The sequence below is a fragment of the Galendromus occidentalis genome, unplaced genomic scaffold (genome assembly GCF_000255335.2).
Source record: "Galendromus occidentalis unplaced genomic scaffold, Mocc_1.1 scf7180000077182, whole genome shotgun sequence".
NCBI classification, from domain to species: domain Eukaryota; kingdom Metazoa; phylum Arthropoda; class Arachnida; order Mesostigmata; family Phytoseiidae; genus Galendromus; species Galendromus occidentalis.
In genome coordinates, this window is record NW_003805170.1 from 181,814 (window position 1) to 198,596 (window position 16,783).

A 16,783-nucleotide genomic window follows, 5' to 3' on the forward strand; every position below is an offset into this window, starting at 1 on the left:
AATGATGGTAATGACGATAATCATAATGATGTTTGTGATGGTAGAGGGCACTCACTCGATCTATCGGTACGCTCTTCATTCACTCGTCGAGAGAGGTCTCCTATTCAGTATCAAATGAACTCTCGAGTCATTGGTTCACTGGACCGAAGTCAGATTTGTCAATCGAATCGGATTCCATTCTTGGGGAGATTCACTCTCTGTTCCACTCTTCGAGCGTAGACTCCGCTATCCGTGGGAATCCAGCGTCGTTATCCCGCGAGTTATCCTAAGTCGTCATCCTCGTATTGCTGCGGTACGGTATCACAAAATCACACTCCAAGTCTAAGCTCGATGATGATGATGATGATGATAATAATGAAAACCGATCTACATATCGGGCCACTAAGATTATTATCATGAATCTCATTTTTATATTAATATTCTTCTTGAGGTATTCTTTCCGGTCAACTACCGAGATAACTCTACAAATATTCTACGCGAGCCTTCGCGAGTCTCATGCGGGAGACATCAGGGAGATTACGATGATGGCATGTTTCGAATAGCGTCCCCCCATTCTCCGATTCTTAATGTTATCAAAAACTCCCCGTTGTTCGCTCTACTTGGTGACTATGTAGGAGAGCTCAATAATTCGATTTAGGACCCGACGACGTAATTTTGGTGTAGTGTACGCCCATACGGAGAGCCATTCTTCGTGTATCGCCAATTCCTTCAAGTCTCCCGCGCGGGAAGGCCCGTACGCCCTGATCATGGATCTCGCTAAACACAACGAAGATCTGAAAGGACAAGCAAGCCGTCGCTTGAGTCTCGGCCGCGCGGAGACCAACTCACTCAACGACTCCTCTTTCGTCAATGATTTAATGATGGATCCATCAATGTCAGCACCTTACCTGAACATGTCTATGGAAACATCGGTTGCGAAAGAAGCTGCGAAAAGCTCGCTCGGGTAACCGAGCAGTTGGGATGTATTGAAATCGGGTTCGGATTTGACCCGTTTGGTGCCGTTATGATTGATGAAATCTAGCAATGAATTCGGTGGGCTTTTGCTGACTACGAGGGGGATCGCATAGTCTTGGCTGGAGGTAGAGTCTGCGTTGTCTTTCCTTTATCACGGAAAGAAAGAAAAATTCAGTTGGTGAGTTTTGTGGATCAAAGAAAGCAGTAGTATGGGATTAGCTCGGAGCCGTATCGTCTGACATGGGAACATCTGCTAGCGTCGATATCGAGGTCGAAGAACAATTGTCATCCAACGGTAGTCATTGCGTTTACCTGGGAGAATCGTGACTAGAGGGAGCATCGCGGTTTTCGGTGAGTTTGAAACTCTCCGAGTCTTCATTTGGTGGTGAGCTCGAGTTCCTGTTGGCGCCTCGGAATTTCTTGTGAAGTTGAGACGAATCTTCTTCGTCGAGCTGTCGTTTGTCTCGAATCTCTTCGGGACTGCCCAGTGGACTTGGACTTTCATGGCGTCGGCCTGAAGCAGAGAGGTATCCCGATGAAGCCGCGGATTCCCAGGAGTCGACAGGATATCGCGCAGATGCTCCTCTCAGCTCCTTTCAGTGAAACGTCTTTCCGAGTGAGAGACGTTCCGAACCGCAATGTTTGTTCCATCGATACTCACATTGTGGGTCACTACGTTCCTCGGATGGATCGAGATCTTCATCGGCGTCAGGATCGCCTTCGCTCTCGCTCTTTTCGTCGTGATCGTCGTCGTCGTCGTTTTCCCGCTGCTTATCAACGTCCCCAACCCGTCCTACAGCTCCGCCGTTTCCTCCTCGTGAATCAATGACTATTGAAAGTGATTTTTCGATCATATTCTGAGTATCGTGGGTATTCGTGTCGGCATCCGACTGGGGGTTGGTCAGTTGGCCAATGCCCAACTGCGGAGGGAATTGGTGCTGCTGTAAAGCCGAGATCACCAAGCGTCGCTGAAGCTCTTCTGCGGGGTTCTGCGGCGGATGGGTCAACAGCTTCGTAACCTCCGTCACCACTGCGAAACACGCGAAAGGAGAAATCTTTGAGTTTCCCTCATGGGATCGACGACAGAGGAATGGGGTCGGAGGAGAGAAATGCCGATCATCTCGAACAGAAGTACTAACCCAGGGACCCTTGCTGCTTATGTTGGTGCTGCTGCTGAATTATTTGTTCGAGTTCGTTGTAGTGGTTCCTGAGATGTGACTTGAGGCTGCTGTGCTGCGAAAAACGTGCGGGGCAGTACTGGCACTCGTACGGCGTCTCTCCAGTGTGGCAGCGCATGTGTGCCTTCAGGTTTCCTTTCTGAGTGAAGGTACGACCACACTCCTCACACTTGAAGGGACGCTCTCCTGCGGAGATCGTCTACGTTAACTCGGACGTATTTAACGAAATCGCGGCCAGAACCACGGCCGTCCCACGCGACTCAACCCAGTTCAACTCGACTTTGCTCCTACCTGTATGGAGTCGCTTGTGCATGATTAGGTTGCCTCGTTGAGAGAAATCTTTGAGACATATGTCGCATGTGAAGGGCTTTTCACCGGTGTGGGTTCTTAGATGGGCCATGAGGTTGCTCGCGCCCATGATCTGTTTGAAACAGCGAGGACACTCGAGGACCTTGCGTTCAGGGGCCTGGTTCTGGGTCGTCATCGGGAGGGCTAACGGAGGCGATCGTCGCGGGAAAGCCGGTTGCCATGATAGATTCGAGGGCACATCCGCCATCGAGATCTGCGGGAGAGAAAACATCATTGTATTTTCGGAGCTCGAGGAAATGGCTCATCGTAATAACTTCTCGGTATTTTCCATTCGATCCCACAGCGAACGCGTTTTCAGCGTCACGCTCTTCGTCGAATCATCTCGGCGCGATATTCGACTATTCCATCGTTTCGTCGTACGCCAGAAACGAATACGAGAGAAATGGAAAATCCACCCCGGAATTGGTCCACGAAATCACGGAACCGAGTTCAGGAAGCACCCGATCGGACATATTCGGTTTCTATTCGTGGCCTGTCCCTTCGATACTTTTCGTCGCATCGGTAGCCAAGCTTACTAGATGTGTCGACCTCATGAACGAATAAGATGAAGGTTTAAGAGAAGCTGATCGCCTTATTTTTCATCTTCTCTTTTTGTTGATAACCCTCGGAAAGGTCCAACCCAACACCGGGTCACTGGGTTGCCGTTGTAGGATACCTCGCCTCCCTGTCGCCGTTGACGAAGATCCCTTATCTCCGTCGGTGGCGTAGAGGATCGATAGACGTATACGGAATGTGCCAAGAACCGCGTTCCGCACCTCCGCGCGAAATTTGATTATTTATTTCCATCCTTCCGCTTCCTCCTATCCCCCGCTCCCTTTCTCAGTCAAAAGTCAAAGTGTATCAAAACGATGAACGACTTTCGCGGCGGAAAGTGGAGCATCGAATCATGGATGTCGTCGATGCCAACGGCGACCTTTGCTTGTCTCCCTGCGAATGTCGCGCGGCCGTCCGCGCCTCCATCGATAGTCGGGCTGAGACTTATAATAGCACAATAAAATAGTTTTAGAAATAACCAGCAGAGCGGCGGGTAGTAGAAACAAGATAAGGCGGTGTCACGTACGACTTCCTACAATACGATCGGGATCTTCGTCACGAGGTCGAATTATTCGGCGTTCACCCGTTCGGCGTTGATTCTTTGATTTTTACTCGGTCTAGCGTCGAGCCTACTTTTCCCTCATGAGCCCTCGATACGACGTCGTACCAAAATGAACGAGAGTATCAGCCATCGATGAGAGTTCTCAGGGGGAACGCCTGGACTGACGTAAATCTCAGAGTCGATCCGCTGAGAACACGCCGACCCCACAAAACTCTTCGGCTCGCGCCAGATCCCTCTAAGGGAAGCCGTGAGAGAACCCATCCCCTTCCGGCTGGCTTTTGATTTAGCCATTGGGGTCTGGCTGAATTCGCGAGCGCGGATACATGTCAAAAGCTCAGAACATGGTGAGCGGGGGGCCGATCTTCGGGCGGGCAGCCAGGCGTTGCGACACGATCGACTCGCGAACAGTACTCCTTGTAAATTCGGCATCACGAATTAGTGCTCGTTGTTTCCAACTGGGCAAACAAATAGCCTTCTTTGTTCTTTGCGAAGAGTAACAACAAATGTCAAAAAGGTCGCTTTTTTCCCACTCACATCTGCCCATTCGGTCTTGCTGCGTTCGTCCTTATGATCGCTCCGCGGTCCGTACCAGCCTTCCCGGTCAAGTTTATTTATTACATGCCGAAACCGTTTGCCAGCTAGCCAGCCGTGCAAACTTGTGAGCGAACAAATGGAACCGGGATCCCAGTCGATCGCATGCGTTTTTTTTGTAGACAATCTAATTGAAATCGTGGAATGATCCCGACCACCCGTCGATCATTTTTCATTTGATGTGAATTGATGTGATACGCGGCTCTGGATTCCAAGGCTGTGATGATCTTGCCGGAGATGAATTCCGCCGTTTCAGAACGAGTCAGAGCATCACCAGATGTAAAGAATAGTTTGACACCGGATGCTTCGCAGCGCGTCGATGAGTTTGTATCGTCAACGACGATTTTATCTCCACGGAATCCGATTATATTTCCCGTAGAGATCGGATGCGTTCGAACACGAACAAGTTTCGGTAGGGACCCAAGGAGCCCATTCAAAGTATTTTATTTCCCCATCCAGAGCTGGGTGTCTCCACCGGAATTTCCGCGCTGCATCCATTTGCAGAGCCGCGGAGCCGATCGAGAAAAAGTAGATCCCGATAGCGACGGAGCTTACCGATTTCAGATCAACCGTAACAGATCCAGATTCGTGTAGCTGTGACAAAAACAGGGGTCAGCCGGGAGGTCGGCGAAAGTCTGCTCGCGCTATCCGCGGCTTCGACGGTATCAGTGTTGCCAATTGAAAACAGTCAAAATGCGGCGAAGTATTCCTTCTAATCATGGTTCTGCCCCAGATAAGACGGCGATGATCCGCAAGCATGATCGCCTCGATAAAAGGAATCCAGTGGAAGTTACAGTATTGTAGAAGCCGGCCGACCGCGATAGGAAATGGAAGACGAGTCGCACCAACACTCGATATACCGTAATCGAGATACAAGCTCGTTATCGCTGCGTGTGCTGCTTGCGATTTATAATGCACAAAATCAAAGTTGGACTCGGTCCGCTGGTGGGACTGGAAAACTCCACGAGCGGGAGAGCTATCGGCCGCAAACAAGTCTCCAGGTGTGGCCGGAGATTCCCTTGGAGTTCGTCTGCGGATGAAAAAAACGTGTGGAGTTTTTGGGTTGAGAGATCTCTCCCACCCTGCTCCCAGTAGATCCCCGGAGCCCTTGTTTTGTCCCCGGTATGTTCGTCTCAAACTTATAGTTAGGCTGGCACTATTCGTCAGATCCCAGCCCCGATCCCAGTCAGTCCCCCCGGCTGCCTCGAGAAGGACCGACCTGCAGGCTGGATGGTCTTCGCGGCGGCGGTGGGTCTCCAGGAGTTTTTCGCATAGAGAAGCTTGATATGCAAAAGTTCTCGTGCCTAAAACCGCCAGCGGTCGCAATAATTTTTAAATTTCAAATATCCATCCGACTACTCATATTTGATAAAAACTAGGAAAAATTCTTCATCGATGGACCTTCTCCTCGGCCAGCCAGCCAGCCCGCCCGCCTGCCTGCCCACCCGCTCGACTCGCGTCAGGAGATCAGGCGGCACGAGCGGGAGAATTTTAGAGAGAAATCGAGCAACGAGCCCGTCGCCGTGCTGTGCTCTGCCGTGCCGCGGTCCGAACACATACACACAAAAAGCAAGAGAAGCAAGGTTTTTAGTTGAAGTTTTTTCCTCAGCGTTTTTCACTCTTCGTTTTTACCAACATCTCTCGCCCGCCGGCCGGTCGGTCGGTCGAGCTCGCTTGGATGTTCGCCCTCCTCTGCGCTCTTTCCCATTCCCTGCTAGGCAGTTCGTCTGTCCGTCGATCCGACGCTTCCTCCGCGAGTTCGTCGCGCCCCGCAGCGCCCCCGCCGTGTCCCGTCGTCGTGCCCCTCAGTTTGGATTCTTCAACTTCTCGAGCCGAATTTCCTCCTCAGAACCCGACCGTCTCTTCCCTCCGTTTCGTTTGGCAATGATATTCGCGATATCTTCTCAGCAACCAGATCGCCCCTCGTGAATTTTCTTGTAATGGGAGTTCGTGGGAAGAGGGGAGATGGGCTCGCGCAATCGACTCCCCCCGAGATTGTTACTCGTTACTCCTACAAACTCCTCGAGCAGCAACCGTGAACATATTAGACGGAACGGTTCCCTCCTCTCATACGATCCCTCCACCTATTGTCACGACGCTATGAAGGACCTCGATTACGGGCGCACTCGGTAGCCGTTCAGCTTCCAATGTCGCCGTCTCGACTTTTGGAGGAGCCTGAGAGGCCTGCTGCAGATGTCACCGTTGGAGCTTGTTCCAGTGGTGGTGGACGGCAGAACGCAAAAATGTTGGAAAAAAAATCTTGGAAAATCAGGAAGACTCTCCTTTAGCACGAAAAGAGAGCCAGCCATCCAGTCAACGACCGAGCGACCATGCCGGCCGAACGTGTGCGCTGGAGGCTCTTCCGCTTCTTGTCGTCCTGTCTGAACGGCAAAAAACTAAAAGTTGAAAAAACTCCACGCTGAAAAAAAAGTTTTTTTTTCTCCGCCAGCGCCACTAGCGGCAACGATGGTAGTGGTGAAGGTTTTTTCCAAAGCGTTTTCAGGACTGAACCGAGAGCCAACCATCCATCCAGCCAGCGCGGCGGTTGGTTCGATTTTTTGGTAGTTCCCCCCTTTGATTCCCTTCCTTTCCATCCCTGCGCCCGGTCCCCTCAGAGTAAGAACTCGAGGGGGGAGGCGCAGCTCAAAGCGGAGTTTTTAAGTGAAGCGAATTTTTGTAGTTTTTGATAGCCTCCATCGCTCCCGATCCTCTTTTTCTTTCGGCCAGGGTTTTGTGAACGGAGAGAATCGAGGGGAGCTTCGGGGGAGATCGGGGCGATCGAGGGACGATTCGAGGGGACAGGGGGAAGGGCCGGGCTTGGAGGAGCTGTAGAAGGACGGGAAGGGGCGATGCGCTGGGTATAGGAATGGCAGCACACAGCAGAAAGAGTATTTTTATGGAAAACTAAAAACCGCCAAAAGAGGAAGACGACGGGGGCATCGGGAGCGAGGGGGACGGGCGCTCCGCGTCGTCGTCCTCGAATAAGGTGGATTTTTGTAAAATTCAGTTTTGCGTTTATGGCTCTCCGCTCTCCTCCGGCGTTTTTCGTTCGTCCCTCCCGCTTGGAGCTCTCCCCATCCCCCACCGTCTCTTACCCCGCCCCCGACGTTCAAACGCTTCCTCGTTCTATTCCCTTCTGTCCTGCCGATTCTTCTGTTGGTACGGTTTTTGCGTCAGACGAATAGGAAATATTCAATATTTCTCCCTTGGCGTAGCTCGAAACCACCGGTCGAAACCATGACGACACCTCATACCGCGTCGGTTGAGACCTCCCGCTCTCCGGACGCCTCGCTGCGACGTTCCCGTTGTTTTATTTCCGGAATTCAGCGCGAATCCTGACAGAAAGCGGGAATGTCCATTTGCCTCCAGGATTTGTCTGACGAGAACCCTGTTGTCTCGAAGTCTCCCGCGAGCCGCTTCTCCCTCTCTGAGCATTCCCCACCTGTACCGCCCGACCGCGTTACTAGTATTTGGCCTCGACGACCGACGCACTCTGTGCCCGTCAAGCCCCTCTCTCGGGTTTCGACCACGTGCGCCGCGCTCCACGGTCCATCACGGTCCATCGGTCGTGGGGGTCGCCTTCCTCGGCGGCGAGCAGCGCAATCAGGGCATTTTTCCGCCGTTGTCGGACGTCGGACGGCTCATTTCTGGAAGTCTTTGGTGCGGACATTTTTTATCAGACCTGCGGCGGCGCGAAGACCCGGTGACGGGCCGAATCCAGCGATTTCAATTAATGCGCAAATGAAGCCGATCAGTTTCGCCGACCATGGCGACCTTCGCCGGTCAGAAACCGCATGAGCGTGAAAAACGCTTGATCCGAGGGAATTCCATGGGAATTTTCGAAGTCTCTTCGCATATGTTGCTTGAGTGCGGCGGGAACATCCTGGACTCATCTATCTCGGTCGACACGAACCGATCGGGGAGGAAAAGCCTCGTCCCGTCAAGGGACGAATTACCTCCGTTTTCAGTAAATATCCACTACATTCCCCTCCAAGTTCGGGGTAGGTTTTTGCCAAGTTCTCGGCATCGATCGCGGGGAATATCGCATTGCCGCGCGGACGGGTGTTTTCCCCGTAATTTTCGGCTACGGAAGGCTTCCCTGATGAGAGCTCAGTTCAGAGTAGAGTTCAGAGAGAGGCTTTGAAGCTCCACTTTGGATGGATTTCTACTGACTGCAGTGTTTGACGAATACGTCATCGCTAAAGATGTCAACGGGACTGTATAACGCTATCGCCCGATGTTCGGCGGACGGAATCTCATTCATATACTCCCACCCCCCTGTAAAGGCGGAATGAGCAACAGTTCCAGTAATTCAGCACCGATGGTCTTGCGCGGTACGACAGATTTTTCTTGACGGTGCAGTGCGGCGCTTCTTCCGTCTCTGTATCGCTCTTCCGAAATGAATATAGCCCCCCCATTCAAGATTTTGAATATACTCCCGAATATTCCACTTGGACCTCCATGGCGATCCGAATTTGCGTTTTTCACCTCGAAAGCGGCCCATGTCCTCGCAGTCCTCCTCTTCTCATCCTCCCACTCTATCAGATATCATTAGACTTCGTTAGGCGCGTGACCGAGCCTTGAAGAGCGTCCCACCTTCGACGGCCACGGCCCTGCGACAAAATGACCACGGGCATCCACCAGGATCGTAAAGGCGTTTTAAGGGTCGACGTTCGGTCAAAACATCTCGGAGGAGGAAGAATGAAATGTATGCTCGATCGTTTACTTTCTTTTTCAAGAAGACTTCGACTGGAAGAACATGAACAAGAGAACAAGCTCGCCATGGCCTTCTTGTTCCAACTGGGCGGAACACTTGGGCGTTAAGGATATCACTACCACAACTATCATCATCGGCGGCAACGTCGATGGTCCGCCATGCGACCGACGTACGCCACGTAATCGACCGCAAAGTGAACTATGGGATTCACGGGGGCGGCACGCAAGCATGTGCATCACCACCGCAAATGCCACCGCCACGCGCGACGCTTTGAAGCTCAGTATTCATCGCCGTTTTTCTCATCTTTTTCGCCCATACCCGATCCGCATCGTAATTAAACGCCGCGTCCCATTGTCTGAGAGTGCGCGCGCGCATCGACTATCAGCCGACATAACGGATCCGGGCGAATACCGTTTTACTTTTAGCTTGAGTTCCGATAGAAGCTGCTTTTTGTATTACGGGGGAGAAGAGTGGGAGTTTAAAACGTGAAAACGGAAAAAAGTGGAAGTCTAACGAAAGAAGGGGCAACTCCGCCTTCGAAAAGAGTCACGGAATTTATGCGGAAATTCTGTCTGGTTCCATCAGCTTCTTCGCGAGCATTGTGCATTGGATCAATCTTCGAAACCCCCAGAACTCGAGATCTCACGGAATTTCAGTCTTCGAATGCTCCCATTAACTTTAATGATACGGTTATGAGCGATTACCAGAATTCCGGAGTCGCAGATTAGCATAGGCTTCGATTGAAAAATATCGACCCTTACGTTGCGTTGAAGGATTTGCTGGCAGTCACGCAAAAAACAAAAAGTTGGAGAGAAACTCAAAAACTAATGACATCTGTACACAATAACGACAGTTGGCTTTCGACAGAAACAAAGTGAGAGGAGAGGGAGAGAAACAATCGAATACAAAAATACGGATACAGATTGTATACAAAAAAAGTACACACATGCACAGAGACACCGCGAGCAAGGTGAGTCGAAGCTGGCGATCGAACGGCTGCCTGTCCGCCTGACTGGACGCTTCGCGACTGGGAGGTAGAATGCGTGAAAAAACTGCCGGCGTTATTACGGGCGGAAAAACGTCTATCTCCGCGACGACATTGGAGACAGTTTGAGCAAGGTCAATCAAAAGTTGTCCGATCAAAAAAAAATGGGACGGAGAAAATACCTCCGGCTAGCGTACAGCGCATGCGGCTGCTTTTCGTTCCGATTCCGAAGAGACGACTTCTGACCGCGCGCGAGAAGACCTTCCTCATGTCTGGGTGACTACGATGAAGAGAGCTCAGAGACAGGACAAACTTGGACACCAGACCTCCCCCAGATTGGAATCTGAGCTCCCCGTTGAATGCGCCCATTTTGATGTCTCAGTATCGCGCGCGACTCTCCCATCGGTTTCGAGGAAGCGATGAGCGAGGAACAAACCATATCATTGGAATACATATCTCACCGATTTCGAAGGTGACACCCAAGGATCGCACTTTCAGATCCGTATGCCGTTCCTCCTCCTTCGGATGGCGGTTTTGTGCGCTAGCCAGCGGAGCAGTCAGCTTTCTTCCAATGCGAAAGATGCGTAAAAGAGAATAAGCACTTAATCACGCCCTTCAAGTCGGTGTCTTCGTTTCACCCCCTGCGGCTTCACGCGGCGAGCTTCGACATCACTTCGGATGCCGCTCCAGACAAACATAACAGCAACGACAGCAACAATGAAAGGACTCCGGTCGCCAGCCAGCCTACCGAGCTGCTGGCTGCCAGAGCGACTCTTTTGGAAAATTGGCTTTCGCGATCGTATCAAAACTACCGAAGACTCGAGGAATTACAGCTGGCGAGTTTTGGATAGAGGTTCACGACTTGGCGGACTAAGTCTGTCGCACCGTGATGTTCCATCCCCCCTCCCCCCCTTACCGTTTGCTCTTCAGTATCTTGCTCATTCGCTCGAGCTTACCTTGGTCGTTCTCCCGAGCCTTTATGAATAGATGATCGGAAGGGTGCAGCAAATTCTATTCGATCATTTTTACATGGGAGACTAAGTGAGTCTCTGCGATAGCGAACCGCGGCCGGAGATCTGGAGACCGGCCAGCGGATAAGGCGATCAAATCCCAGGCGGTTCCGACATGGTTCTGGACCTGGACCAGAAATCCAATACTATATTCCACCGAGCGTCCATCCGCTTGAATGCCGGATGTATTATACAAGCTCGAAGAATCAGAGGCAAGCGCACGCAATGGTCCGAAGTTTGTGACATTTCACGAAGATAATCCCGATGTCTCGAATTCTTGACGCATACATCGAACTTCAGTCACTCGCGATCGACTTGCTCCCATGCAATAGCTCGCGGTCTTTCGCAAATTCTCCCGATAAAACTTCTTTTGTTTCATTTGATGCCCAAGGAAGCGCCGAATTCGGTCGCTGCTTTCACGGTTCAATTCATCGCTTCGGAGTTCAGAGCTATCGAACAGCCGACGCTGTATCTATAACAAAGCATTCAGAGTCAAGGATCCGACAACAAGAGAGCTCATCTTCACGCCCACCCAAAAAGGTCACCCGTGAATAATTAAGACTTTCTCTCTTGACATAAGCGGCAACATGAGCCGCAAACAACAATGTGCCGTAGACATTCGACTGGCGAACACACTCACCCTTGCCAAGTTCTGTATGTTGAAGGTCTCCCCCAGATTCCGGAAGAAACATGCGGGAACAAAATAAGAGATAAAAAGTTGTGATAAACTTATCGAAGCCGATGCTCGCCGACTGATCAATTTACGTCTAGTGCAGTCGGCTGAGGGGGTCTGACAAATTGGAAAGAGGTGGATCAGCACAAACTGGGCGCGTCATGATTCGAGACGACTAGGCCGTTTGTGAAGGAAGTCTTCAGAATCGGAATCCCATGGCACTCCAAATCTCTCGCTTCTATTCATCAGAGATTTCTGTGTGGTGCGGTCGAGACGGGGAAATGAGAAAAGTCGCTCGATCCGGCACGGACTACCTTCCCGGACCTCGGAGATGGATGTCAAAAATTTCGCTCATTCCTCATTCTCAACACGGACCGAAACGTATATTCAATTCTGACACCGCGTTCCGGTCAAACACAAACGTTTCTCTGTGTCTCGTCGACTGTCCGCGCGCACGTACCCGCGAAAAAGCATTGCGACCGATGCAATGGACAAGTCGTATATCTTCGAGTGAACGCAGGGGCGAGCGGGCTGGTTTGCGAAAAAATCCAGTCACCTAGTTGAGCAGCGCAAACCTATTGGCCACGTGGCCGGCGTACAGTCACTTCAAACTAGAGGTTAGACGACGAAATGAAGATTTAAAAAGGAACACGCTCGCATAACGTATGGCGATCGTGTATTCTCACTTTTGAAAATAATGCAAAGGACATTTAATGGGCCGCGCGTCGTGACACTGCTGATTCGCTTTGTGGCTGGAAGGTGGCTTTTCCGATAAATTTATTTGTGTCGTCTGGCACTTTGCGATTTTTCACTTGTCGACTCTTCGACTTCCCTTGTGTCCACCGGAGTGCAGAAAGAGCGTGCCTTATCTTCTGCCATAACCCTGACTTGGTTTTGTCATAAACAGAAAAGGAAAGTATCGATAATAAATCAAGCCGAACGCGCTGTGCAAGAGCGAAAATTCACGTTTGGAAAGATCGCACCTCAGCGACGATCGTCATCATTAATTAATGATTGATGAACTCATCTATCCGGAACTTCGGAACTGACTTTTCAACGATTTTCTTCAAAACAACGAAAAATTCTCTATCAGTGCTTCGATGACGGGGGTCAGACAGGCGATGCATACGACCCACCAGCCCACGGAAGGCATTGACTAATAGATAGATTTCTGGACTTGTCCGACCACTACTGCGGAAGTCGGAGCACTGGTGACAAAAACGAATTCGAGACAAGAAGAAAAAGGAAAATCAAAAACACACACACACGCAGAAATACAAACCAACAGGCGACAGAATCGAGGAATGAAGAAATTCCCGGACAGACCAGACGACAGTCAGAAAACGAATGAGAGGCACCACCGCGGTTTCGCACACTCAAAAACACTCGGACAAGCAAACACTCGGAGCTAGGCAGGCACGCATAGTACATAATGTAGCGGAGGCGAACGACGGAAAAACACGTTTAGTCTCAGAATGAAGCGGAAAAAAGAGCGAGGAAAACGTATAAAACTTCACTGACAAGGGCAGCTGTTATGTTTTTGGCTTTGTGGCCGAACGGACAGTCCCTTTGCCGGGCCAGTCTCCGGCCAAGCGGTCGCTGGGTCGGTCAAACAGGCATCTAGCGTCTCATTTGACTGTTGCCCAAACTTAGCGCGACGGTAGCCGCGCGTCCGACCTGTATCGATCTTGCCCCGCTTCTGAGACAGCGAAGCTCCGGCGGTGAGAGCGGTTGAGGATCCCTTGAATCCCTCGAGATATTCTGGAGTCAAAGCCCAAGACGGTCCTGATCATGACCTCGCACTCGTTGCAGCGCCCAGCGCCCTCCTCTACGCCTGTGGGGAGGCGAACTTCTCTCAATTCCTAGAACTTACACATCAGCGAGTCCGGGAGCTCATCTTATGTCTTGAAATACACGGATCGATATCTCGACGAGGCATCGAACCATTACGACCGCTCACGGTTGTTTTCCGTCACGAAGATAATCACTTTTGATCTCTTCATGACTCTCAAGACTCAGCCAGCATGATCTTCTGCCGGGCTCGGCTTGGAGAAAATCGACGATGCGGGGAACGCGACAGGTACGGCAGTCTCGACTTTGCTTTGATTCTCACCTTCTTCCTCTGACGCCCTATCATCGCCTTTCGGGAGGGAGCGATCCAAAAAATGTTTAATGGTAAAAATTGCCAAGCGAGGTTAAAGGTAGCAACAGCTCATTTCTGTCCGAATGCTCTGTCTTGTGTCCTACGGACTCACGAGCTAAACGGTGTCGTTTAAAATATTCTCCCGTCCTCCTGCCCAGCTCTTGTGGTCCTTCCGTTCATGACACGGTGGCGTGATGTTCGGTCCACATTAATTACCGAAAGAAAAACAGCCATCAAGGAAGACCAAGAGCAGCTCTCTCCCTCTATCCCCCACAAGCATCGTGTGTATAAAACAAATGAGGTGGTCACTTACGAGGATACCGAGGCGCTTAGTGTCGGATTCTCGGCTATAAGATATAACACCGTTTTTGAACACCGTTCTTTGTTGCCTGATGACTCACGATTAACGGTCGCATTATTGTTATAAGCAGCATCATCATCATCATGGGTGTCACTGAGGACTCGCTCGTTTCGCTAGCTCCGAGCCCCACAGCACGCATACACGAGCCATGAGCGAGCTCTAGAGCCTTCCGAGCATCATTGTGATTTCCATTAGGCGCATACATTTTCTTTCTGTATGGTCTTTCATTTTCTCCCCATAATTCGCGGATCGCGGCCATTTACGGCCAAGGCAACGGTTTTCGACTAGAACACGGGCTCGAAGACTCAGTCGTCGATCAAAGCGTCGCCATTGTTTTGAGCGATCAACACATTTGCTCCGAGTCTTCACTTCTCGAGCATCGTCAGGACTGAAGTGAACGAATGTTGCAGCACCCGCAGAAATCACAGTATGTATATATATGAGTGCATATCGAACCGCCGGCTATCGTACCCCGATATGTCTCTCCGTTTGTCCCGTATCTGGTTGTACTTTTTATTTGTTTCATTTTTCGTTTCTCATTCCGCCCCTCACCCCACGCTCCTGCGTAACTCCATGTGTTGCTTGCGGTTTGAGCATGAAATAGTGATGCATTGTTTAATGTTTGTTGTTGTCGTGTGTATGAACGCTTTTTGTTGATCGTCATTGTTCAGCGATTCCGCCGGCCTCCTCTTCTTCGGCGTATCACCGTGACCCTTGAACCAAACGAAGCGACGACAGACCGATATACAGACACACAGACCGACCGACGACCGGCTGACTGCCTGACTGACTGAGAAGAACACAGGCGCGAGTATCAATGTATCATTCACAGCAAGGTCGTCTCCATCACCATCATCATCGTCTAGGGACGACTTGGAAGCGCAACGCGTAATCAGGTACGCCGTCGAGACCAGGTTCGGATCCCCGGAGTCTTCGATGATCCCTCGCAGAGGATAGAGCATTCGTGTATCCCGATGATGAGAATCCCGGTGGTCTGTTCATCAATCCCTAATTTCTGTCCCTCGGTGTAACGGTGACTTTTCAGAAAAACCGATCAAACAAGACCAAATCGGCAACATAATGCTCGGTTCGTTGAAATCTGAGCAAGCGATGACTGGATGACGGTGCCCTGGGAGCAGATTGTCGCGGATATCTTCCGCTATGCAGATGCGCTGTAAGGGGGCGGAATCGCAAGCGAAACTGACGCTCAAACAGCGAACTCCTGCGCGCGCGCGACGTCGCTGGCGACGACGATCGCGACCGCCGAATAAACGGAGCGGCTCAGCCACTTTGTCGCTTCGTCTGTAGCCCCGACCGACTACGCGTCGCCGAAGTCGCATAAGTCTTCAAAATTATCACGAAGTCCTTCGGTTTCTCCCATAGCTGTTGTTGATGTCGTTGGTGGTGATGGCGGCAGCAGCAGTGGTGGTTGTTGTAGGTGTTCCTCACTGCGAATGCATTTCTTCAGATCAGATTCGAAAGCCGTAAACCTTAGCGTAACTCGAGTCGGGAAGATGCCATGTCGATAACGGTCCGCTGATTCCTTATGCATATGATTATGTGATAGTTCTTCCACTCAATGAGTCAATCAGCAGATTGAAATCCCGACGACTTCCAGGAAAGAGCTTATGTGACGGTGTGATTGAGCAGCTCTCGCTTGATCCTTGGTGATTAGCGAGGAGCCCTGCAGCCGGATAAATATCGTCGAAGATCTATTTTTTGAACTCGTGGCAGAAAAAGAGGGGAAATTTAGTGAGTAAGCGAATGGGGGCAGCATTCCGAAAATGTAGATCCTCGCATCCAGTCACACAGGTACGACCATCGTCTTTTTAATGGCTCGGCTCTCCGGGTTGATCGATGAGTATTTCAAGGTCTGGGATTATATATTCTGTCATTTTCTATATACACGTATTTTTCCCCACTTTTTTTTGCCTGCTTTCAAATTGTATTGCTTGAGTGTCTCAATATCTGGGCGTGCGGATGTGGTTTTTGCCAGCGGTCTTGAGACTAGCGACTCTGTTTTTTGCTCAGACTTTCGTAGCGGAGGAATCAGAAGTATTTTCAGAATGTATATCGGCCGACCCCCTATCTATTGGCGACCTTTCCAGAGACAGGATATCTCTGCCCTTCTACGGCTTGCAATCTCTTCGAGAGACTGTTCATCTTACGTGAGAAGAGACTATGTGCCAATGAAGTGCGCTACTCTATCCCATTCAATAGCCCGCTCTCATAATTCGCATGGTCTCTCGTCGCATACGGTTTGCAAGAATCGCCACTTTTCCTTTCCCTCGACTGGCCCCCCCCCTTTTTTCCAATGAAGTTGTAGGGTCGACTCAGGACCAGCAGAAGTTTGGGGGAAAACTCGTAAATCTCCGGGTTATCGGGAAGGCATCGACCCTGATCTCCGCCCCATGAAACGCGATGAATGGAGCCAGTGATTCACACTTCCAGTCCCCCCTCCTAAGTGTCTATGATATTCGCTTCGTTCCGAGTTTCGGTACGTGACAACTGTCGGCGTCGGAAGCTTCCTTGGGAAAAGAATGAACGACAAGAAGCAGAAGAAAAATGAGAAGAAGGAGGAGAAGAAGAAGCAGTGACCGTCGGTTCCACCCAAAAGGGAATTGTTGAGAACTAGCTCAAAGTGTCGCTAATTCCTCCGTCCGCAAGCAACTCCAAACCGACAGTGCGCATCATGCAATTTGATAG

The 16,783-nt window shown here is 50.7% G+C and overlaps 1 protein-coding gene across 1 annotated transcript; it reads right to left on the minus strand.

Annotated features, from left to right (window-relative positions):
- Positions 1–595: 595 nt before the first annotated feature.
- Positions 596–2,616, minus strand: LOC108863986 (protein krueppel-like). Its single transcript, XM_029110950.1, has 7 exons — positions 2,424–2,616; positions 2,094–2,318; positions 1,785–1,984; positions 1,616–1,685; positions 1,267–1,468; positions 888–1,100; positions 596–773 (listed from the first exon to the last, which is right to left on the minus strand). Exons 1-7 carry the CDS (start codon positions 2,614–2,616, stop codon positions 596–598), a joined length of 1,281 nt encoding a protein of 426 aa, XP_028966783.1.
- Positions 2,617–16,783: the final 14,167 nt, after the last annotated feature.